This window comes from Nanorana parkeri, unplaced genomic scaffold (assembly GCF_000935625.1).
Source record: "Nanorana parkeri isolate BGI_ZX_2015 unplaced genomic scaffold, ASM93562v1 scaffold905, whole genome shotgun sequence".
NCBI classification, from domain to species: Eukaryota; Metazoa; Chordata; class Amphibia; order Anura; family Dicroglossidae; genus Nanorana; species Nanorana parkeri.
The window spans coordinates 397,047-423,599 of NW_017307173.1; the positions used below are offsets into that span (position 1 = coordinate 397,047).

Here is a 26,553-nt window from a genome sequence, read left to right on the forward strand (position 1 = left end):
GAGACCCCTAATGTCTCCATAAAGAGGACCTGTCAGTGTGCCTTTGCTATTATATAGGGGGATTGTTATCCCCCTATATAATAGCAATAACAATAAGTGCAAAAAAATATAAATAAAATAAAAGTAACATATAAAAAAGTAAAATAAAATAAAAGTCACATATAAAAAAAGGGGGGGAAAAAACCCCAAAATGTTTAACTCCACCACCCAAATGTTTACGCGCCTATAAACGTAAATACGCGTCCGGGGGCCCCAGCGTGCAAAAAATACAATTGCGCTACACATGTTACATATGGCGGCGAACGTCGCAGTGAGAGCAATCATTTTAGGGCCATCAATCACTGATAACACTAAACTGTTGAGCGGTAACAGCTTTTAAAGCGTCGCCTATGGCCAATTTTGGGTGTTATCGTTTTTTGAGGTTTCGCGCGTACGCAATTTTAAGGCTTGACATGTTTGGTGTCTTTTTACCCGACGTGACCGAGTCTTTTATATTTTACCAAAAAATTGGGTAATAATAAATGTTTTATCATTTAATATAGGGGAAACTGTTTTGTTTTTTTTAAAATTTCGGTAATTTTTCCTTAATATAGTAAAAAAATAAAAACCCCAGTGGTTAATAAATACCACCAAAAGAAAGCTCTATCTGTCCCCAAAAAAGGGTATAAAATTCATTTCAGTACAGCGCTGCATGACGGAATAAATGTCAAAGTACCGATGCGCTGAATACTGAAAAATGGCCTGGATGGGAAGGGGGTTTAACACCGCGGATGTCAACTGGTTAAGATTGTATTCACAGTACCAAAGGCAGGCTACAGAAAATCTAACAGGGAAACAGAAAATAATAAGAAAATAAAATAGTAAATGTAGTGATTTTTTTTTTTTTTAAATCAGTGGGCATGTATAGGCAAAAAAAGTGAAGAGGGCAGATTCATTTTGTGAATGATCCCAAAAATTAAATAAAATGAATCATTAAATTACATGAATGAAGAATAAAGTGAAAAAATATTTAAGCTAGTATTCATACAACTTTACCTACATGATAGAATATGATCACAAAAATGTTTTTAGCAAAACACAAAATACCAGGACCATGTCTCTGTAATGTCATGTGAGCTGGACTGAAAGTACAAACAATGTTATCTCACTTCTGTAAACAACTAATCCTAAGTAATGGAGATGAAGAAAGGAAGACATATTTGAAGTAAATCCTGGGTGAAATCCGTGGCTTTCTCCATAGATACAGTGGAGGGAGTGTAGCCATTCTAGGACAGGAAGTGTGTTATGCATAGGATTACCAGGTAAAAAGGAAAACAAGCCTAAAAAAAGAAAAAAAATACGACCACCAACTCTAAGGACTGGTAAACTGCAACACTGAGCTGCACATGCATGCTGCAATTGCGGTATTCCTTTTTGCCAGGATGAATTAACTCCCATGCACATGTATGCAAATTAGGTCATCCTGGGCTGGCCAATTAAGTTGGTCAAAGACGCCAAACTTGGAAGAAGACTTTTCGCATTGTATAGATCAGAGTTTCTCCACCTTTTTTTACTCACCGCACCCTTTAAAAGTATGCAAAATCTCCTTCTCATTGGAGTTCTGCTCTTTCCCATTTGACCCCCCCTTCACATAAGGAGCCCCCCTTCCACCTTCAAATGAAAATGAAATCAAAAAGAATTAGCGTCCTCAGTCCCCCCTTCACATCAGAGTCCTACCATCACATCAGGAGCTGCAGCGGCACTGACAGGGAGAGGGAGGCACCCTGGTTGAGAAAGGCTGGTGAAGATTTGTGACATAATAGTCCATATTAAATCTATTTTAACTCCTGGTTGTAATACTATAAACTTTTGATAAAGCTAAGGGGGGTTGAATAGTTATGTAAAACACTGTATGTGGACTGTAAAAGGTTTATTGCTCCCCTTCTGAATTAGACTTATATCAACGTATCAAGGATGTACAGGTGATAGAACACTTAACTGCTAGACTAAATAATACTTTACGAGCTTATAAAAACATCTGGGAAAGCTGGGTTAGCAAGATGAGGGTTGAGTTGAAAGGTCTGCTTTTAAAGTGTATTTCAACTGCTTATTTTTGTTACTGGACTAGTAACCTTTATCATGAAGATCTCTGGATAGGACTAGATGTATTGCTGTCTCATTATTTCCATTGTCTCCTCTATATTTCTCTATCTCCCCTCTTTTTATTTCATAAAATAGTTTTGTTTTTTTCTATATTTCCCTATAAGAGATATATTAGAATTGTATTGTGAATGGTTATATTCTAGGATGGCCTTGTTTTTCATTCACACGATGATATTTGGAATATTTTGCATTATTCACATATTTGGTTGATATACTGGGAAACATTGGTCAAATAGGAACATCTTCTTGTATTACTTTGAATGTAACTGTTAATGTGTTGAAAATTAAATTCATGGATGTTTTGTTATTCTGCATTCTTTTCTGTAGTTCTTGTTGAAAAATCTTAAATAAAACAATGTATAAAAAAAAGGTTTATTGCAACTTCTAAAACAGGTAAGTGCAGTTTGTTTGAATGTATCATACCAACGCCTATAAATTTCAGCAGGGTACTCTACATATGGAACTTCTTACACTGCCACACATGATGAGATATTTTGTTATAATCCAATTTCCTAGGTTATTATTGCAATGTCACTACCCAAAGCACAGAAAATAAATATTACAATCTAATTAAATGTTTAAATGATTACACAATTGCGGTTAATTAAGTGAACTTGTTGGGCTGAACTATTACCATTTATCTGGACTACAAGAGCAAGAACTTTTCCATGTATGTGCCATAGTTCCCACAATGTAGACCCATTCCTCTGGATGCATTCTCTATTACATAATAGAAGTATGCAGTGAACAGAAACCCACTTCTAGTGTTTACGGCAAGTGGGAAGACCAATAGAGCCTCAAACAGATATAAAAAATCCTCACAAATACATAAAAGTGAATTTATATCAGTATCTTTAAGTAATAATAGTAATCATCACAACAAAATGCTCACCTCTCTGTTGAAAATCCAAGTAGTACCTAAAAATAACAAACCATTATTAAAAGGATCATTATAATGGTCTTGGCTCAAAATAATTTACATTTGTAAAGATTATATGATGACTATATATATATATATATACACACACATATACATACACACGCATAGCTTTTCATATACACACTACTATATTGCTTATAGATATATTTTCCAAACAAAATACAAATAACCTAAATAAAGTAAGCATAGAGACAAAACCTTTTTTACTTTTTTCTTAGCTATGGATAGTGGTGAGTGGTTAGAACCCCTGTCAGTTTTGCCATCTGTATCCTTGTTCAGGATATTCACTCTCTCTTATTGTCCTTGTCACCAATGTTGCCAGGGATAAAATGAGTGTAAATCCACAATTTTAAGTTACCAACAGAACAGGAATAGAGGAGAAATCTTCCAATTGGGACACCTGTCCCCTTGATAAATGTCTAAAAGAGGAATTCTCTCACACTGGAAAGACGGTAAGTAAAAGGAAATCTCCCTAATGCACAGATGGTGACGGATGTTTTAACTCTGTTTTAACCATCCCCTACTCTACAATGAACAAAAAATGTTTGGGCTTTAGATATACTGTATAACTGCTTAGCATGGTTAAGATTTATAGATGCTGTGTTGTATGGCATGGCAGCATGAAGTCTTTTAAATAATTCAAAGAGGAGTTAAATACTATTCCTACAAAAATCGGCTTTAAATTAGCAAAACATTGATCCAAATATTATTGAATTCTAGGGGAACCAACAGTTCTGTCCAGGCCATTTTAGAATGTGTAAAATAGGCAATAAATTATCTGTTTTCACACTTTCTTTGCTTTACTCCATCTCATATCAAAGGCATGCAGGTATACATGAGACAATTTCTTTTTATCATTACTTTTTAAGAGGAATGAAACATTGTTTTAACAAGCTGTAAGGGTACCAACAAATTTATCCACATCTGTAATACATAACGATCAGTCTGAGCCACCTAGAGATGGTGAAACATGAAGTCGGAGCAACCATATTGGACAACGGAAGAGAATCAGTGTTTCTAAAAGAAGCAGTGGCTGAGCTACACTAACATAGCCCTAACCATATCCAGACAATGGAGGGAATGTTGGTGAACTGCAGCCAGACAGAGGTACAGAAGAATGATGTCCTGTTTGAGGTGAAAAGCAAGAAAAAAGTCCTCTGCCTCAACACCATCTCATCTATGTGCAGAACCAGAAGGATTTCTTTGTAGCATATGTCCATGTATTAGAGTCTATTCACACCACATCCAGATCATCTCCGGGACCGGACCAGATTGTTTCCAGACCCAAAATGCATCCTAATGTGTCCCTATGCTATTTCTGGCCTCTGTTCACAAAAAATACTGCATGTCTCATTTTGTCTGGTCTGTAATGAACTAGAACTGCGGGCAGGTTCACACCATTTTCCAGATCTGGTCCAGAAAATGGTGTGAAGCTGCCCTGAATGAAAGAGTAAGGGGCTAACAGTCTCTGAATCAAGACAGAGATGGCAGAAAACCTAAGATTTGCCTCAGACCAGTTACATGAAGGAGATTCCATGGAGATTCTCTCAGAATGAAAGCCCAGAGACGCACACTGAGTAAATGTGTCTTTCATGTGCAAGAAGTAAACTTACTAGCCTTTAATATCATGGGGATCACTGATTCAGAGATGCCTTTTAGAGCCTAAGTTTCAACAGCCATGCCATTAAAGCCAGCTACCGTGAAGCAGGATGGGAAATCGGTCCTTGAGACAGAAGATCTGAATGCTGTGGAAGAGGCTAGCAGTCTTCCAAGGTCTGAGCATCAATGAAAATCACCAAAAATCCCTCCATCTCAATCCTGTGATGCAAACAAGGGAGATGTTTCAGGGGAGGAAAAGCATAAATAAGGGTGTGCTGATCCATGAAAAGTGCCTGTCTCTGTATCCTGTGTAGCAGCACGCCATATTTGCCTGCACTACCCCCTACTGAACTGCCACTGGTTGTTAAGGACGCTGTCAACTGCACAGACAATAGCCTCCTAGCAATCAATAACACTGACAGTGAGCGGTCATGTCACTGTTTGTTAAGGATGCTGTTATTACCTCCCTTAATATACACCCCAAGTTTTTTTTATGCTTTTGGAGATACTGCTTGGCCTGGAGTAATAATGCTTAGCTTATTGCTGTCTGAGTCTGTTTTCCCCAACTATGTTCCATTTAGTGAATAAGGGGCAATGCTATTACCACTGCCTAGGTGTACAACCTTACATTTTTCAACATAAATATTCATCTGCCATTTAACTGCCCATGTTGCCAATATGTTAAGATCTGTTTACAATGTTAAGGCCCAATAACTCCCTAAATGCAGTGCTCCACGGTGCACACATTTTTGTGCCTTGAGACATGTTGCATTAGGCAGCACATTCAAAATAAATGTGCTGTAATGCATTTCAATGTACAAAAAAATAGGTTATGCTGCATTTTTAGCAGTGCACATTGGGCATTATGCTACAATGTGGTTTGCTGTAACACAGCTGCATTCTAGGAGGTGCATTAGGGTGGCATTATTATAGGCTGCATTAAAGGAGAACTATGAGGTGAGTGCTTTCCACTCACCTCATAGTTCTATCCGACCTGTGACAATGAGACTGTCACAGGTCGGCTCAGTAGATCGGGAAGTGAGCGAACACATACCGGCGTTCGCTCACCTCTGGATCCTGTCACGGCTCCCTGCCGTGACAGGGGAGGGGCTGGATTCCCCGCTCCGATAGCGCTGACTGGCGGAACGGACGGGGGAGGGGGCGGGTAAAGCTGGCTCTGCCTTTAGATAGGCAGAGCCAGCTGTCAGTCACGCAGCTGGGTGGATCCCGGCACAATTGTCGGGATCCGCTTCAGCGTCTCAGTATACCGCGAGCAGCAGCTCGCTGTATACTGCGGCGTCTCAGTATACCGCGAGCTGCCGCTCACTGTATACTGAGCCTAGGGTGACGGGAGGACGCTAGTTTATGTCCTCCCGTTACCCTGAGGAGAACTATGGGGAAAAGACTTAACCCCATAGTTCTCCTTCAACAGGCACATTTTACCAAAATATGGTTGTGTGAATGGGCCACTACTGTTCTGTTGAAATGTAGTAATTCTTTGTCAATATTTTTTTGTCAACAGAAAAAATGTCAACACAATTTCCTGATCCACATATCACGTCATTAACAAACAGAGCAGTAAAAAAAAAGTACTTGTCCAAGGGCTAAAGCGGGGGCCAAATCTACTTGTCCTTCATGACAATCTACTTGTCCCAATACAAAAAAATTGTTTTAACCAAAACTAAGGATGAACCAATACCGGTTTTTCAGTATCGAGTACCAGTACTGATATTTTGCTTTCGGATCTCGCCAACACTAAATACTAATACCGATGCTTCCGCTGGCATAGAGCAGGCTTCCCTGGTAATCAGGAAGCCGGGCAGCGGGTAATGACATCCCGCCCGGTTTCCTGATTGCCACGGAAGCCTGCTCCATGTTGTTTGGCCTGCTTGATTGTGATTGGCCGGGAAACCTGCCTCCTGGCCAATCAGGAAGCTGGGCGGCGAGTAATGACCTGATTGACCGGGAAGCTGGCTCGATGCTGATTGGCCAGGAAGCCGGCTTTCCAGCCAATCAGCAAAGAGCCGGCTTCCCATCTAGGACAGGAAGTGTGTTATGCATAGGATTACCAGGTAAAAAGGAAAACAAGCCTAAAAAAAGAAAAAAAATACGACCACCAACTCTAAGGACTGGTAAACTGCAACACTGAGCTGCACATGCATGCTGCAATTGCGGTATTCCTTTTTGCCAGGATGAATTAACTCCCATGCACATGTATGCAAATTAGGTCATCCTGGGCTGGCCAATTAAGTTGGTCAAAGACGCCAAACTTGGAAGAAGACTTTTCGCATTGTATAGATCAGAGTTTCTCCACCTTTTTTTACTCACCGCACCCTTTAAAAGTATGCAAAATCTCCTTCTCATTGGAGTTCTGCTCTTTCCCATTTGACCCCCCCTTCACATAAGGAGCCCCCCTTCCACCTTCAAATGAAAATGAAATCAAAAAGAATTAGCGTCCTCAGTCCCCCCTTCACATCAGAGTCCTACCATCACATCAGGAGCTGCAGCGGCACTGACAGGGAGAGGGAGGCACCCTGGTTGAGAAAGGCTGGTGAAGATTTGTGACATAATAGTCCATATTAAATCTATTTTAACTCCTGGTTGTAATACTATAAACTTTTGATAAAGCTAAGGGGGGTTGAATAGTTATGTAAAACACTGTATGTGGACTGTAAAAGGTTTATTGCTCCCCTTCTGAATTAGACTTATATCAACGTATCAAGGATGTACAGGTGATAGAACACTTAACTGCTAGACTAAATAATACTTTACGAGCTTATAAAAACATCTGGGAAAGCTGGGTTAGCAAGATGAGGGTTGAGTTGAAAGGTCTGCTTTTAAAGTGTATTTCAACTGCTTATTTTTGTTACTGGACTAGTAACCTTTATCATGAAGATCTCTGGATAGGACTAGATGTATTGCTGTCTCATTATTTCCATTGTCTCCTCTATATTTCTCTATCTCCCCTCTTTTTATTTCATAAAATAGTTTTGTTTTTTTCTATATTTCCCTATAAGAGATATATTAGAATTGTATTGTGAATGGTTATATTCTAGGATGGCCTTGTTTTTCATTCACACGATGATATTTGGAATATTTTGCATTATTCACATATTTGGTTGATATACTGGGAAACATTGGTCAAATAGGAACATCTTCTTGTATTACTTTGAATGTAACTGTTAATGTGTTGAAAATTAAATTCATGGATGTTTTGTTATTCTGCATTCTTTTCTGTAGTTCTTGTTGAAAAATCTTAAATAAAACAATGTATAAAAAAAAGGTTTATTGCAACTTCTAAAACAGGTAAGTGCAGTTTGTTTGAATGTATCATACCAACGCCTATAAATTTCAGCAGGGTACTCTACATATGGAACTTCTTACACTGCCACACATGATGAGATATTTTGTTATAATCCAATTTCCTAGGTTATTATTGCAATGTCACTACCCAAAGCACAGAAAATAAATATTACAATCTAATTAAATGTTTAAATGATTACACAATTGCGGTTAATTAAGTGAACTTGTTGGGCTGAACTATTACCATTTATCTGGACTACAAGAGCAAGAACTTTTCCATGTATGTGCCATAGTTCCCACAATGTAGACCCATTCCTCTGGATGCATTCTCTATTACATAATAGAAGTATGCAGTGAACAGAAACCCACTTCTAGTGTTTACGGCAAGTGGGAAGACCAATAGAGCCTCAAACAGATATAAAAAATCCTCACAAATACATAAAAGTGAATTTATATCAGTATCTTTAAGTAATAATAGTAATCATCACAACAAAATGCTCACCTCTCTGTTGAAAATCCAAGTAGTACCTAAAAATAACAAACCATTATTAAAAGGATCATTATAATGGTCTTGGCTCAAAATAATTTACATTTGTAAAGATTATATGATGACTATATATATATATATATACACACACATATACATACACACGCATAGCTTTTCATATACACACTACTATATTGCTTATAGATATATTTTCCAAACAAAATACAAATAACCTAAATAAAGTAAGCATAGAGACAAAACCTTTTTTACTTTTTTCTTAGCTATGGATAGTGGTGAGTGGTTAGAACCCCTGTCAGTTTTGCCATCTGTATCCTTGTTCAGGATATTCACTCTCTCTTATTGTCCTTGTCACCAATGTTGCCAGGGATAAAATGAGTGTAAATCCACAATTTTAAGTTACCAACAGAACAGGAATAGAGGAGAAATCTTCCAATTGGGACACCTGTCCCCTTGATAAATGTCTAAAAGAGGAATTCTCTCACACTGGAAAGACGGTAAGTAAAAGGAAATCTCCCTAATGCACAGATGGTGACGGATGTTTTAACTCTGTTTTAACCATCCCCTACTCTACAATGAACAAAAAATGTTTGGGCTTTAGATATACTGTATAACTGCTTAGCATGGTTAAGATTTATAGATGCTGTGTTGTATGGCATGGCAGCATGAAGTCTTTTAAATAATTCAAAGAGGAGTTAAATACTATTCCTACAAAAATCGGCTTTAAATTAGCAAAACATTGATCCAAATATTATTGAATTCTAGGGGAACCAACAGTTCTGTCCAGGCCATTTTAGAATGTGTAAAATAGGCAATAAATTATCTGTTTTCACACTTTCTTTGCTTTACTCCATCTCATATCAAAGGCATGCAGGTATACATGAGACAATTTCTTTTTATCATTACTTTTTAAGAGGAATGAAACATTGTTTTAACAAGCTGTAAGGGTACCAACAAATTTATCCACATCTGTAATACATAACGATCAGTCTGAGCCACCTAGAGATGGTGAAACATGAAGTCGGAGCAACCATATTGGACAACGGAAGAGAATCAGTGTTTCTAAAAGAAGCAGTGGCTGAGCTACACTAACATAGCCCTAACCATATCCAGACAATGGAGGGAATGTTGGTGAACTGCAGCCAGACAGAGGTACAGAAGAATGATGTCCTGTTTGAGGTGAAAAGCAAGAAAAAAGTCCTCTGCCTCAACACCATCTCATCTATGTGCAGAACCAGAAGGATTTCTTTGTAGCATATGTCCATGTATTAGAGTCTATTCACACCACATCCAGATCATCTCCGGGACCGGACCAGATTGTTTCCAGACCCAAAATGCATCCTAATGTGTCCCTATGCTATTTCTGGCCTCTGTTCACAAAAAATACTGCATGTCTCATTTTGTCTGGTCTGTAATGAACTAGAACTGCGGGCAGGTTCACACCATTTTCCAGATCTGGTCCAGAAAATGGTGTGAAGCTGCCCTGAATGAAAGAGTAAGGGGCTAACAGTCTCTGAATCAAGACAGAGATGGCAGAAAACCTAAGATTTGCCTCAGACCAGTTACATGAAGGAGATTCCATGGAGATTCTCTCAGAATGAAAGCCCAGAGACGCACACTGAGTAAATGTGTCTTTCATGTGCAAGAAGTAAACTTACTAGCCTTTAATATCATGGGGATCACTGATTCAGAGATGCCTTTTAGAGCCTAAGTTTCAACAGCCATGCCATTAAAGCCAGCTACCGTGAAGCAGGATGGGAAATCGGTCCTTGAGACAGAAGATCTGAATGCTGTGGAAGAGGCTAGCAGTCTTCCAAGGTCTGAGCATCAATGAAAATCACCAAAAATCCCTCCATCTCAATCCTGTGATGCAAACAAGGGAGATGTTTCAGGGGAGGAAAAGCATAAATAAGGGTGTGCTGATCCATGAAAAGTGCCTGTCTCTGTATCCTGTGTAGCAGCACGCCATATTTGCCTGCACTACCCCCTACTGAACTGCCACTGGTTGTTAAGGACGCTGTCAACTGCACAGACAATAGCCTCCTAGCAATCAATAACACTGACAGTGAGCGGTCATGTCACTGTTTGTTAAGGATGCTGTTATTACCTCCCTTAATATACACCCCAAGTTTTTTTTATGCTTTTGGAGATACTGCTTGGCCTGGAGTAATAATGCTTAGCTTATTGCTGTCTGAGTCTGTTTTCCCCAACTATGTTCCATTTAGTGAATAAGGGGCAATGCTATTACCACTGCCTAGGTGTACAACCTTACATTTTTCAACATAAATATTCATCTGCCATTTAACTGCCCATGTTGCCAATATGTTAAGATCTGTTTACAATGTTAAGGCCCAATAACTCCCTAAATGCAGTGCTCCACGGTGCACACATTTTTGTGCCTTGAGACATGTTGCATTAGGCAGCACATTCAAAATAAATGTGCTGTAATGCATTTCAATGTACAAAAAAATAGGTTATGCTGCATTTTTAGCAGTGCACATTGGGCATTATGCTACAATGTGGTTTGCTGTAACACAGCTGCATTCTAGGAGGTGCATTAGGGTGGCATTATTATAGGCTGCATTAAAGGAGAACTATGAGGTGAGTGCTTTCCACTCACCTCATAGTTCTATCCGACCTGTGACAATGAGACTGTCACAGGTCGGCTCAGTAGATCGGGAAGTGAGCGAACACATACCGGCGTTCGCTCACCTCTGGATCCTGTCACGGCTCCCTGCCGTGACAGGGGAGGGGCTGGATTCCCCGCTCCGATAGCGCTGACTGGCGGAACGGACGGGGGAGGGGGCGGGTAAAGCTGGCTCTGCCTTTAGATAGGCAGAGCCAGCTGTCAGTCACGCAGCTGGGTGGATCCCGGCACAATTGTCGGGATCCGCTTCAGCGTCTCAGTATACCGCGAGCAGCAGCTCGCTGTATACTGCGGCGTCTCAGTATACCGCGAGCTGCCGCTCACTGTATACTGAGCCTAGGGTGACGGGAGGACGCTAGTTTATGTCCTCCCGTTACCCTGAGGAGAACTATGGGGAAAAGACTTAACCCCATAGTTCTCCTTCAACAGGCACATTTTACCAAAATATGGTTGTGTGAATGGGCCACTACTGTTCTGTTGAAATGTAGTAATTCTTTGTCAATATTTTTTTGTCAACAGAAAAAATGTCAACACAATTTCCTGATCCACATATCACGTCATTAACAAACAGAGCAGTAAAAAAAAAGTACTTGTCCAAGGGCTAAAGCGGGGGCCAAATCTACTTGTCCTTCATGACAATCTACTTGTCCCAATACAAAAAAATTGTTTTAACCAAAACTAAGGATGAACCAATACCGGTTTTTCAGTATCGAGTACCAGTACTGATATTTTGCTTTCGGATCTCGCCAACACTAAATACTAATACCGATGCTTCCGCTGGCATAGAGCAGGCTTCCCTGGTAATCAGGAAGCCGGGCAGCGGGTAATGACATCCCGCCCGGTTTCCTGATTGCCACGGAAGCCTGCTCCATGTTGTTTGGCCTGCTTGATTGTGATTGGCCGGGAAACCTGCCTCCTGGCCAATCAGGAAGCTGGGCGGCGAGTAATGACCTGATTGACCGGGAAGCTGGCTCGATGCTGATTGGCCAGGAAGCCGGCTTTCCAGCCAATCAGCAAAGAGCCGGCTTCCCGGCCAATCAGAAAACCAGGAGGCGGGTCATTACTTACCGCACAGCTTCCTGATTGCACGGGAAGCTGGCTCCATGTTCCCCTACGGCACTGCCAGTCAGAGGAAATTTTCATCTCGACATCAGTTCCAATATCGGGGAAGGTATCGGAGCATTTGGGTGAGTACGAGTACTCGCCCAAATACTCGGTATCGCAATGATACTAGTATCGGTGCACCCCTAATCAAAACATATTTGACTGTGCTAAATAGCGCTTCTCACTGGTCAGCGCAGTCATCTGACCACGTTGACCAATGAGTGCTTGCAATTTGCGAGCGAAATTCAAAATGCATAGGGGAGGACTGCGCTGAACAGCAGTCGTGGGGACAGATAGTACACCCATACTGGTGGAGGGGAGGGATTGTTTGCCTAAAGGTAAGTATAGCCAGGGGGTGGCGGATTGGGAGAGACGGGGCCAGATTTCATCGGGTAAATTTAATTTTTCCATATTACCTGGGAAACCACGGCTGGGGGTGCGGGCAGACACGATCGTCGCTGCTCAATTTGATAAAAGTGATCTAATTAGATCACTTGTACTAAATGAGCAAAGGCTCCACAATGTACATTCAGCTCTGCTTGTCCGGAGGCGGGCTAAATGTACATAAAAACTACTCGCCCGGTGCCCCGAAACTGCATGTCCCGGGCGTCGGGCGATAGGAATTCCACACCCCTGTGCACTGTATGTGATCAGCTATTCGGGGCTCTGTAATGCTGATAACCGCTGAAAATCAGTACTGAGGCATCTATTAATGAAAGAGTTAAGCTTTTTCAGACACCCTTTCGGGAATCGGGTGTCTGACAGTGAGAGCTGAATTTACAGCTTTGCCATCACTTTGACAACTGGTATAGACCAAGATTAGGAAATCCCGATGTATACCGGCTTCTTTTTTCTAAAATGTCAGCAATAGAAACATTTAGCTACATGTTTCTTTTGCTGAAACAATGTTGCAGGCTTCTGATCGTTGTGAAGTCTTTAGTGGCATCTGATCCTGAAATGCTGCAGGATCAGTGTCTCTAAGGTTTTAACTTGGCTGTTAAGTTTGAAGCAGCCTAATAACCAAAAATTAATTCAATAAATTATGAAGCAGTAATAGTGAGATTCATTCACAATGACTGCTTGATATAATTAACTAAATAAAAATGTAAAAGAATGTTTTCAAAAATTGTAGAAAGTTTGTTTTTTTTTAAATACATTTAACAAATAAAAATGATATATTTAAATATATTTTTATCCCATCATTTTTATAAAAACTAACCCCTTAAATCTGAGCTGCAGATTTGTTTTTCACCCTAAGGAGTTAATTTTTTTATTTAACCCCCTCATGACAGTGATGTTCAAAGTATGTGACATCTTAGTAACACTTAGTGACAATGACATTGTATGACAGGTGACCACTATCAGCTTTTACAGAAAAAAAGATTAAAATGTTAGGTTTTAGTTTTAGGCTGAGAAGTACAGGTGAAACTCGAATAATTAGAATATCGTGCAAAAGTAATTGCAGTAAGTTCTGCAAAAGGGGCCCAAACCAAGTACTGAGTACATATGCATGCTTGTACTTTTCAGAGGTCCGATATTGTTCTATGTACAATCCTTGTTTTATTGATTGCATGTAATAATCTACTTTTTTGAGGTTGTGGATTTGGGGTTCTTGGGGTTTTCATGAGCTGTAAGCCATAATCCTCACAATGATGACAAATCACGGCTTGAATTATCTTGCTTTGCATGTAATGAGTCTATCTCATATATTAGTTTCACCTTTTAAGTTGCATTAGTGAAATAAATGAACTTTGCACAATATTCTAATTATTCGAGTTTCACCTGTATAGCACATTTTCTAAAATCCTAGGGATGTGAGGCGTTAGGATATTTAGATCACATATATGTACCGATCTGTCTTCTAAAAAACAATATATGGATATGTGTGGGTGCACTTAGTAAGAAGGTATAATGCTGATGTGGAAGAATCACAGAGCAAAAATGTAAAAAGTGCGTCAGTCATTAACAAACAGAAACTAAAAACAAGCTAAGTCATGAAGGGGTAAATCAACATTAACCTTATTCCATTCTTGAGAAACTGTTCCAGTTAAAAGAGATAAGAAAAGATGAGAGAAAGGCCAAAAAAAACTGTAAATGTACCTTTCCCTGCAATAGGCAAGTCATATAGAATAGTGTGCATCGGTTAAATCTCTTCATCATATTATCTGGCATTAACAACTTCTTCACAAAAAACAAAACCGTGTTTAAGATTTCATCTTTTGCTTTGAGCTTTACTACGGTATATACAAGTCACTTTACCACATTAATAATTTTTTAATATCACGTAAATAAAATTACCGCTTCATTTTAATCAACCGTTTGATTTGGATGCTTTTTAAAAACAATGTTCTGTACAATGTTAGAATGCCTCCCAACTTGAACTTGAGAAAGAGGGACACTTTGGGTCGAACATGCAACATACAGAGCTGGCGAAATTGTGCTGAGTATTGGGTGTGGCTTAAAGTGACACTGTACTCAGGAGTTAAACCTTAAATATGCATTCAAGTAAACTATTAAGAAAAATGTAACTTATTTGTTCATCGCTCTGCTGTAGATCCTCAGATCATCTCTGAATTAGTGCTGACACTATCCTTCCTTCTGGAGGGTGGCTACTTTTGTTCTCCATTGTCCCGGAGTGTGTTGTAAAGTAGTCACCGCTCCAAGCTCGCTCCCGTGATTAACTACAATCTTAATACAAATTAGTAAACTAAACATGAGATTGTAGTGCATCACAGGAGCGAGGTTGGAGTGGTGGCTACTTTACAACACACACAGGGACCGTGGGGAATAAAAGTAGTCACCCTCCAGAAGGAAGGACAGTGCCAGCATTAATTCAGAGATGATTTGAGGATCTACACCCGAGTGATACACAAGCTACATTTTTATTAACAGTAAGGGTTAAATAAGCATAAATTTAGTATTAAGCATTAAATAAAGTCTGGGCCTATATATGCCCCCAAAATACTCCATCATTAGGGTGCATTCACACCAAGGCGACAGCGTTTTTGCTAATTTACGCCCGTTTTTGCTGCACTTTTTTGCATATTTTGTATATATGTGTACATTAAGTCGCGCATTTTTGCAAGCAGATTGTGACACATTGAAATGAATAGATAAGACTTAAAACGTGCAAAAATAATTGTGTCACATGTTTCCAGGCGTTTCCTATTGAGGAAATGTGCTGTAATCTGACAAACACACTGCCAAAAGGAAGCTCATGTACTTTTTCCAGTGACAGGCATTTTTCTACTTGTGACGCTACACTCAGTTGTGAACAGGGGCTATCAAAATAAATGGGATTTCTTGTCTTGAGCGTTTCCGTGCGCACAGTTACATGTGACAAAACGCCTAGGTGTCAATGGGGCCTTGCTGTGCTTTGAGTGTGAGTCTCACAAACCTAAAGGATAAAAAAAAAAAAGGGTGGAAAAAAAAAATACACCCAAAGAGCTAAATGTTGTCTACGTTTGTCAGACAAAGGTAAAGTGTTAAGTTCTGCACAAACTGTTGACACTATAAACACAGAGTATAAAGAATGAACACTTTGGTCAGCACTCTCTAATACACAACATAGCATATAGAGTGCAGAGGTCAGGTCTATGTAACATACTACATAGCACATAGAGTATAGCAGTCTGGACAATGCAACATACAACAGTGTGTCACTGTAGCAGTAAGAAGTATGTATCTTCAGGTGCCCATACACTGCACGATTCTCGTACGAGAATAGCGGGAAATCCCACAATCGTACAATAATCGTGCAGTGTATGGAAGGCGTGGACCGTTTCTAATGTACGGTTGCACGACTTTTGTATTTTGAGCATGTTGGAAAACCAGCCGAGAATCGTACGATTTTCGGCTTGTTTTTAACATGATCAAGAGATGACTGCCGAACGGGCCGGTGTGCGCACGCGCACACATTGCTGCTCTATAGAATAAAGTGACAAATAAATCTTTCCCCACCAAGTGTTTAGCATATTCACAACTATTAATTCATACCCAAAAGTAGCATCCAGTAAACAATGTAAAACAAAAAATGTATCCAAGCGTGATATACAAACTAATCTCTGCACTCTAATTGAAACAAGTCTTTTCAAAACAAATAGCGCTTTTTCTTTTAAATTATCTTTTCTCTGTCATCCTCCCTCAGCCTGCATTCACGCTTGTGAACTCAATGGGGATGAGCTGCAAATACAGTACACGAACCTGCATGAACACGCGCATACACATGCGCATGTAACGTGCGTTCCCGGAACGCCATGGTGTGAATCAGGCCTAAATTTTCGTTTCTCTGGTTTGTTGTTCCTCTCAGCCAAAATCATTTAAGGGTGATATGTAAAAAAGAATCTCCACATAGTGTAAAGGTGCCCATACACTGTACGATTCTCGTACAAGAATCTAGGGAAATCCCGCGATCGTACAGTGTATGGAAGGCGTGCGACCGTTTCTACTGTACGGTCGCACGTCTTCCATCGAACAAGCAGGCTGGAAAACCCGCCGGGAATCGTACGATTCTCGGCGAGTTAGTGGCCTGCTTGTTCGACAACTGACGAACGGGCCGGTGTGCGCACGCGCACACTGCCCGTTTGCCGTCCTTGCAAGCCCGCCCCTCATTGCAGTCATCGCAAGTACGATCTGCCTGTCCAAGATGGGCAGATCGTACGTTTTTTAAAGTACTTTACAACCCTCGCAAGACAAAAGTCTTGCGAGGGTTGTAAAGTGTATGGGCACCTTAATAAGGTAAAATCATTCATTTTATTTAAAAAAAACACTCACATTTTGTGGCGCAATCACCTGCACCAGTGATACAAATATCTGAGGCCTCTGTTCCTGACTCTGGCCTAACACCACATATTCCTACACTAAAGCTGCCCATACACCTTACAACCATCGCACGACTTTAGTTGTGCGATGGTTGTAAGGTGATTAAAATTTCGTACGACCTGCCCATCTTGGACAGGCAAATCGTACTTGCGATCATCGCAAGCTCGCACCGCTGAGGGGAGGGGCCCGTGCGGCTTTTGTCTTGCGATCGCGCTACCAACCCCCCGAATCTTAGATTTTCGGCAGGTTTTCTAGCTTGCTCGTAGGACGAAAGTCGTGTGACCGTACACTAAAATGCGGTCGCACGCTGCCCATACACCTGCCGATTATCGTACGATCGCTGGATCAACCGTGATTATCGTACGATAAATCGTCAGGTGTATGGGCACCTTAACACTGGGAGCTCTCAGGGAAAAGTAGAGAGAGAACACCTGACCCGAGTACACAGAGATTGCAATACCAGACTACAGAGCCTCCTTCAGGTGCATGCTCAAACCCCTCTTCTAGACGCGTTTCCTCACTATAGACTTTTTCCATGAAAGCCTAGAACACATGAACTTAAACCATCTGCTAAAAGATTCTGTGCTGCAATGAACTAACAACCTGGTCAAAAAAAATACAGTCTGTACCAATTTTTACCTACGCTCCAGTAGCAATAAAAACCTGACAGGTTATTTAATCTCTCTCCACTCTATCCAAAAATAAAATATTAAATACAATTAGCAAGTTCTATAATGCTACTATATGGGATGCACCATTGCATCATTTTTAGGCTACATTTTTAGTGTAATTGCAGGACAATTCAATTTATCATACTCATACATGTTTATAGGGCTAGCCTCCAGAAACCCGACCTGGGGACAGCATTCAAAGACAACATTTATAGAGCAGGCCATCCACATAATCCAGTTGGGATGATACTAAATAAAAGATGCCTGTCCACAGTGACGCTCCATCCTGATGCATGAGCACCCAACACTGCCTTGTTGCTGCTGGCATGAGCTTGATTACTACCTAACAAATGCAATGTTTGAAAATTCAAGTTCCCCTATGGCCAAAAGAGCTCACCATTTTGACTCTCCTGCCTTAAAAGGAGTTGCTGCGGGCCTTTCTCTACAGTACAAATTAGGGATGTCCAGATACCAGTGCCGATACTTGCCATTTTCATGAGAACTATCAGGGTTGCAGAGGTTGCAGCTGGGACCGGGCCCTGGTGCTCCACCACTGTCCTGAAATCATTAGTGTGTATTGTTTTAGAACAACTGTCACATGACAATAAACAAAAATGTATCAGTACTTGTATCTGTGAGTACTTGGACAAGCATCAGTACTTGAACTTGGAAAAATGGTATTGGTGCATCCCTAATATATATTTATTTAAAAAAAATCATACAAGAAAACAGAGATGTACAAATCCCAGGAGCTCTGTGTGCTCCTTAAAAATGACAGCTGCCTCCTAACTTTTGAATTTTTCTCTAGTCTAGTCTTGGAGCTGGAAACGTTTTTGTACTTGTTCCCGAGTACAGTACTTGGTATCTGAACATCCCTAGTACAAATATAGGATCTGCCAAAACTACAGCTAGGAATTTGTGTAGTACAGGCTCTAAACTGATGCTCTGATGCATCTTAAAGATTCCAAACCCCCATAAGAGCTCTCTATCAAAAGTTTTGGTCTGTGTGACAGCCTCATAAGAGGAATAGCAAAGAAGCTATAGCAAAGAATACATTTCAATACTTTTCAAAAATCTAAATTGTTGCCAGCAGCATCGATATTTATAAGCACATCATTTTTCAGAACTTTAAAATCACAAAAAACTGAGCACCTAATAAGATACAGGAAATACTTTATGGCAGTAACCATTGTTTATACATAAATGAATGCTGAAAAAAACCTTTAAAGCAAACAATATACTTCAACTGTAACAGACACCTCTAAAGAACTTCCTGAGAGATACCACAAGTTCCACAACGACAACGTTTGCCTGTTTGCAATTCTGAAAAAATGGCCTTGTTATGTAAGGTGAAGCTACATAAAATAATGCTTGAATTAAGTGTGCATCATCAGGGGAGAATTATTTATTTGGCAGCTTTTAGTTCATGTACATTTAAAATTGCAGTCAAAGTATTTAAATTAAACTGCTATACAACTTTACTCCTCTGTAAAATGTACTTTGAGCCCTGATTCACACTTGAGTGTGAGCGTTTGTGATTTTGAAACTTTGTGTTTGCCCTTTTCTGTGCGTTTTCTGACGTTTTCAGGCTTGAACTTTTTTTAGCCAATGGAAAGCTAGTTACTAGATGGAGGAGGTGGTTGCTAGATACAAAATACACAAATTATTTTGCCATTTTTTGAGGTGCGTCCATTAAAGTCCATGGAGCCAAAAACACTTGATTCTGCCAAAGCTATAAGCGACATAACACTTAGGTGTTAAGTGTACATATAGACATTGTTATTTTTGCGTAGAGATAAGGTGGTCTTTAGTCCTACAACATTTTTTTCTTTACATTTCCAGGACTTGTTTTTATAAAAGGATTACTGTGTTTATTTCATGAGGGCAGGGATGGTCTTAAAAGGAAAACAATTAAAAACGTAAATAAACTTATATTATAAGTATAAACATTTTTGCAATTATGTAATTGATATAATGTGCAATAAATTGTATATATTAGCTACAAAAAGAACACAGCTAATAACAGCTAATGTCATGATCCAAACTGAATCTCTAATTTGTTTCATCTCCAAATGTCCTGATTTGAGGAAGGGCAGGCAACCAAAGGCTATAGGATTCTACACTTAACTTTTTTGCTGCTGCGGCCTGCCCTTCTCTCTGCACTGTGAAAGTGCCGACCCCTTGTTTATTTTTGCATCAGGACAAGATGGTGTTGAGGTCTTGCTATACCTTCCTGTATTCGCTTCACCAGGGCAGGTACACAGAGTCCTCTTCTGTTCATTTACCTTCCATTTTGTTATTTGATAAAAATAAACTACTAACATTTCTATTTCTGAAAGCATTCTTACACCAACCTAAAACTTCTGCACAGTACTGTATATATGCACACACGCATATATTATATACACATATACATCACAGCTGACTAACTGTTGAGGTCTGGCTAGCAGGTAAAACATGGACCTAAGACTGGAGGCTTTATTCCACCCATAACTTTACAATGCCTCTAGGCTCCAGGACCTGGACTAGGACTTTTTCCTATAACAGATACAAATCCTGGAGCCCCTCACTATGTGTAGGTGAGAAACTTAGGTGACACATATAAACTGTCCACAATCCTGCCAGCCAGTGTCCCACATACCCTCCCCCTGCTCACACCTGTGGGAAGGAGCACATTTTTCTAACATACAATGGTTACATTACAATCCAACAGCAATCCCTTGCTAGGTCCCTGCCAACATTTTCGGTACATCTTCTGAAATTACTTTTCTCTAAGGCTCAGGTACCCCATAACATTTTACATGTATTTTGATGTGATGCACAGTCCCAAAATCATGGTAACTTACATTAGCTCAGCCAGGTCATTTTGAAACACTACTCTTCTTTTGTCTGCAAGGACCTCACCTCCTGAATTTGAATAGGAGACAGGGTCTCTGACATCCCATCCTCTAATATACTTTCCCCTAGTGACAGTATTACTGTAGGCTAAGAGCCTCACATTCCTTCTAGGGTTATATTATGTTAAGGTGGTATATTTGAAGGGGCTTCCTCTTTCCAGGCTCTGGCAAGTTCTTAACCACTTCCATGACATGCTATACAACATTACTAGGCGTCTCCAATGTGAGAACTGCAGTGGGACAGTCTTTGGCACGTTCATGCATGCAAAGTACTTCCATATGGTCTAAGCCAAACTTGGCAGGGTCAACCAGACTGGCATGTAGGTGTTACATCTCAACAAGCAAGGCTTTGGTGTAATGGTTGCAGACCACTCGGTCCACTATCTGGTGCAAACTTGAGCACCCCCGTTTGCAACCACTTGATTGGAAGATAGAAGAAATCATTCATCTTGAGGGCTTCTCAGGGTTCTTATTTCCATGTAAACACACACCATGCTCAGGCGGCCATGGTAACCTTGAGTATGGCTCGGATTCCTTCCTCAGGTCCAGGATGCTCTTTTCCTTGGGTTGTAAGTCAAAGTACCTATTTTGCGCTCCATACGGCGCACCGGACCATAGGGCGCAGGCAGGTTCTGTGACAGAAGCTGCAGTTAGTGACTGCTGAAACAGGTGGCGCTGTGATTACAGCGCCACGGTCTCAGTGATCACACAGAGCAGGCGAAGAACAGATGTTCTTCGTCTGCTCTAGGAGCTCTATGGTGAGCTTGTATCCCATGGTCACGGGTCCCCCAGAGGAGCGGGGGACCGCGAAAACCTCTTGATCTGAATAGATCACTTCTATTAAACGAGGAGCAGCTCCCACTGTACATTTAGCTCTGCTTAAGCAGGGCTCAATGTACAAAAAAACTACTCGCAATAGAGATTCGCTCCATAAGATGCACAGACATTTTCCCCCGCCTTTTGGGGGGGGGAAAGTGCGTCTTATGGAGCGAAAAATACGGTAGATGTCAATGATTAGAACTTCCTTGAGGAGTATTTAAAAGTGTGAAAATGATCATTACCCATTCCTACCTCATAGATTTGGAAAGACATCAGTCAGAAGCGTATTTTTATTTTTATATCCTAGGCGCTGGTAATGGAACAATTTATAGTTGTACTTACCGGCTATTCTGTTGTTGTGCAATAGATAATATTGTCTTCAAAGACAATGCAGGAGTGAGCTACTTAAAAAAAAATGCATGAACTGTACATGTGGTGAATGGCATGGTTTTAATACAGCACAAGGGAATAAAAACTGTTCAGTGAGCATAACATGTATGCGACTGTAAGTCTTTTGTAAAGTAACAAACAGCTGACATACACAGCTTCTAAAAAAAAAAAAAAATAACCATACCTATTTCGAACCAGCCTAAAACCACGCAGTATTTCCTCTCCGAGTTCTCTTGCTCTGGTGCTCACATTCTCATACTGAAGAAATTCAGACAGAACAGTCTCTGCATCTACAAGTCAAACACATAACATTCTAGCTGGATCACTACTAGATAACATGCATTTAAATGCCATTACAAAAGGAATAAATGTGCTTCTCTTATCCTCTGTTTAGCTAGAATTAAAAGATTAGCATTTTTAGGACTAACTGACAAATTAGTAGCACTATAATCTATGCAAGTATTAGTGCAACAGCCGAGCTTGCGAAGCATATTCATGGTGTAAGCTTTGAGTGTGATCAATCACGCACGCTCTGTGCTGGAAGCCATCTTTTATACTAATCTGATTTAAAGCTATTTATGGGGATCTTATTAATCATGTTCTGCAACTTAAGTGGATAGCTCATTATAACCACTGAAGACATAGCAAACTGGATAGGTGATCTACCGTATACAGACAAGTAGGAGAAAAGCTTACTACATCTTTGCTGCAGTTTGCAGCATGTTCCGTAGAGAGGAACGGAACCACAAGAAAAACATGTCTGATCTATGTTATGTATTTTTGTACATACAATCAGTAGGAATCAGGTCAGATCAGGCGATTTGTAGCTTTTGCCTTTCGGCATATTAAAGTAGAACTGAAGCCATAGAGTAAAGGTGGCCATACACTCTACAACCATCGCAAGACTTTAGTCTTGCGATGGTTGTAAAGGGATTAAAAAAACGTACGATCTGCCTATCTTGGACAGGCGGATCGCACTCTCGATCATCGCAAGCCCGCCCTCCTGAGGGGCGGGCTTCCGATGACCGCAATGCTGAACGGGCAGTGTGCGCGTGCGCACACCGGCCCGTTCAGCATTTATCTTCCGAGCACCGTTCTAACCAGCCGAGAATCGTACGATTCCCGGCTGGTTTTCGAACATGCTGGTTCGACAGAAGACGTGCGACCGTACAGTAGAAACGGTCGCACGTCTCCGTTCACACTGCTCGATTATCGTACGAAAACACGATCGCATACGATTATCGTACGATAATCGTGCAGTGTATGGGCACCTTAAGGGAGGGTTATAATCTGTGTTACATTTTTGGGGGCATCTGTGTCTCATTGGGGAAATTTCCCTTCACATACTCTCCAATAGCCACAACAGGAAGTGAGAAACATTCCCTCCAAAGAGATGGAAATCCCTGTGCCCACTGGAAGATTTGCCCATCTATTCCTGTTCCTATTGACCACACAAAATTTGGGATTTTATTTCACTTTCCGTGACAACGGTCACCAGGACAAATAGAAGGATGACTCTCACTAACAGTCACACAGGTGTTCTAATCCCTCTCCACTCTATCCAAAACTAAAAAAAAAAAAATAGGTGCTACGTTCCAACCTGATCACGTGAAAAGACCATGAGCAAGCTGAAATATCAAACTGCAGCAGTCTTTAAACCTTTACCACAAAACAGTTAATAAATACAAAGGGAGAATAAAGAAAAGGAAATACGTTGGTGTTGTGGTATACATTTTTGAGCATTTCCTGTGCATAAAGGTAAGGTTATAAGACAAGTTCTAGGTCGTGTTGCACCAGCCATAGCAAATCAAGTTAAAGTGCTAGGTGACTTTTTCAGCAGCTGATCAACGTCAGTCACTGCTAGGACAAAGAAAACAATTGTTTCCTATGTGCCCCACTCAAACCACAATGCAGGTGTGATGTGCGGTGCACAAAATGCATACATGCTGCATTTTTTCACAGCCCACTGGATTGCACTGCAACTCTGCATGTCTCAATGCTTTCCAGAGACCTGAATGGAGTGTACAATTTGTACACTCAAAATAAAGTTAAAACAGTGAAGTGTAATGTGTTAAAACTGCATACCACACCGACCGCCGACTGACCTCACTCAGCGCTTTAGCGTGCGGGCTAGTGTGAACGAGCCCTAAATGTCTGATCGCATGTGCCAAAATATTAAAGCACTTGCGCCAATGTTCTCATTTAGAAACAGTTCTAAAATATTAATCATTACCAGAGTGGTGTACACTGTAGTGAGGAGGGGGGACATCAACAATCAGCACTGAAGGAAGGAAAGGAGAGGAGGATGTGTATGGAGGACCAATGAGGTGCAGCAATGCAAGGAGAGGAGGATGTGTATGGGCGACCAGCGAGGTGCAGCAACGCGAGGAGAGGGGGATCTGTATGGACAACCAATGCAAGAAAGAGGGGGATGTGTATGGACGACCCTCAAGGTGCAGCAATGCAAGAAGGAGAGGGAAATGTATACGGACAACCAGCGGGGTGCAGAACGCAAGGAAAGGTGAGGGAGAGGTATATGGACAACCAGTGAGGTGCAGCAATGCAAGAAGGAGAGGGAAATGTATACGGACAACCAGCGGGGTGCAGAACGCAAGGAAAGGTGAGGGAGAGGTATATGGACAACCAGTGAGGTGCAGCAATGCAAGAAGGAGAGGGAAATGTATACGGACAACCAGCGGGGTGCAGAACGCAAGGAAAGGTGAGGGAGAGGTATATGGACAACCAGTGAGGTGCAGCAATGCAAGAAGGAGAGGAGGATGTGTATGGACAACCAGCAAGTTGCAGCAATTAAGGAGAGGAGGGGGGATTTGTATGGATGACCAGCAGGGGTAAGCAATGCAAGAAGGAGAGGAGAGGAGAGAAAAGGGGGAGGTGTATGGACAACCAGCAAGGTGCAGAAACACAGGGAGAAAAGAGGGGGGAGTGCATGGACAACCAGCAAGGTGCAGGAAGAGAGGGGAAGCAACGCAGGGAAAAGGGGGGGGTGTATGGACGACCAGCAAAGTGCAGCAACGCAGGGAGAAGAAAATCTAGAATGATCCTAGCAGGTTACCTCAGATTTGCACCAAACATTTGGCACACACTAGAGTAAGTGCATTAGGAACTGGAGCAGCTCCTCCACCATGCGACACATGAAGCTCTCATTAAACAACATGTAGAATAAGTGGTGGCATCTTAATCACTCGATGTATTCTGCCACCTGCTGCAGTATCGCAATGCCCAGCGCACTCTGACAACCTCTTTTATAGAGAGCCATTGATAACAAACATAAAATGTAACTTTCTAACACACTGAAGATGTCAAACATTCCTAGTTTACCCTGACACCGATTATAAAATAAGAACAAAATAATAATAACTATTCATAAAATGACTCCTATGAGCTAGCAGCGGAAGTGTCCAGTCACCTCTGAGAAGAAGGACAACGTCCCGCGGAACGTCCGAGTTACTGCTCATCCTTATATCGTGACATGCAGCGGATACACACGGCGTTCAGAAAGCCGGCTAAGGGGGCGTGACGTGCGGTCACGTGTCCCCAGGCGGTCGGGAAACCCCGGAGGGAGGGCGGTTGGCGGGGTGTATTGGGGTGAGGGTGCTTTAGTGAGCTGTGGTGAATGAGCGGGCTTGCTTCGATGAAGCCTTGACGGATTTTAAAAAAAGTTGATATCGTTCGGTTCAGTAACTTCTCTCGGTGTGTAGGTTCACCATACTAAAGTTTTGTGTAGTTTGCGGCGCTATCATTACTGAGAAATAGGTGTCAGAATGCAAACGCTGCTGTAAAAACGCTGTTCCTCAGGCGTTGCAGCGTGTATGTGAAGCATACGTGTATTTGAGGCTCTGGTCACACTTGCTGTGCGTGTGAGCATGTGTCAATGCCTGCATATTGGCTTGCGTTGAAATTTGTGATGCGCTTCCAGTGTCATTACTTGTTAGGGCTGGTGCACACCTAGACGATTTATCGTGCAAAACACAGCTTCACATTGAATTCAATGGAGGTGGCTCACACCTTTGCGGTTTGATGCGCAACCAGGTGCAGGAGCTATTTTTGGGCGGTTTTCGTGCGTTTTGGGTCCCATAGACATCTCTGCATTGAAAAACCTGTGACAATTTTGCGGTTTACAATGAACAGTTGCGCGATGGAAACCAGCTCGGCATCTGAATCGCCTAGTTGTGAACCTGGCCTCAATGACACCCAAAATGCATGTCTTTGCCCACACAGAAAACACGTCAGAGACGCATTAAGCTTGCAGCTCAAACTGCTGCATGAGCTTGTTTACTTTGCATAGGATAGCGCATTTAAATGAATGTGCTGACACAGCAAAATGCACACATGCGACACTGCTCACATGCGCTGCAAGTGTGAACAGGGCCTACAGTCATTTTTGGAAGTGTTTCTCCTGTAGCCAAAGTGTAGATCAGATAACCACCAGCACACACAAAGTAGAATCATAAATCCTGGTTCAATTTAATAGGGCTGGTAATGATTAAAATTTTCGTGTTCGATTAATCGGAAAAAAATTTAATCGATTAATTATAACGCACATACAGATCCAACTACATTGGCCTATACACATGCAGCACAGCAATGAAGTAATAAAATGAACTAGGATCACAATAATCCAGCACGTTATTAATCTCACGTGCCCCACTCAATATGGCCGCCGCTTGAGTTGGGGCAACTCAGAATAATAACGT

General features: G+C 41.2%; 1 protein-coding gene across 1 annotated transcript in view; it reads right to left on the minus strand.

The window, feature by feature from the left end:
- SKAP1 (src kinase associated phosphoprotein 1) overlaps nucleotides 1-25,329 on the minus strand; it is a 311,263-nt gene extending 285,934 nt beyond the window's left edge. The window contains exons 1-2 of the mRNA XM_018565965.1: nucleotides 25,266-25,329; nucleotides 22,018-22,128 (exon numbers count right to left, since the gene is read on the minus strand). Of these exons, the coding sequence (XP_018421467.1) occupies nucleotides 22,018-22,128; nucleotides 25,266-25,314 (160 nt within the window). The 5' untranslated portion in view covers nucleotides 25,315-25,329. The remainder of the gene's footprint in view (nucleotides 1-22,017; nucleotides 22,129-25,265) is intronic.
- Between the last annotated feature and the right edge of the window lie 1,224 nt (nucleotides 25,330-26,553).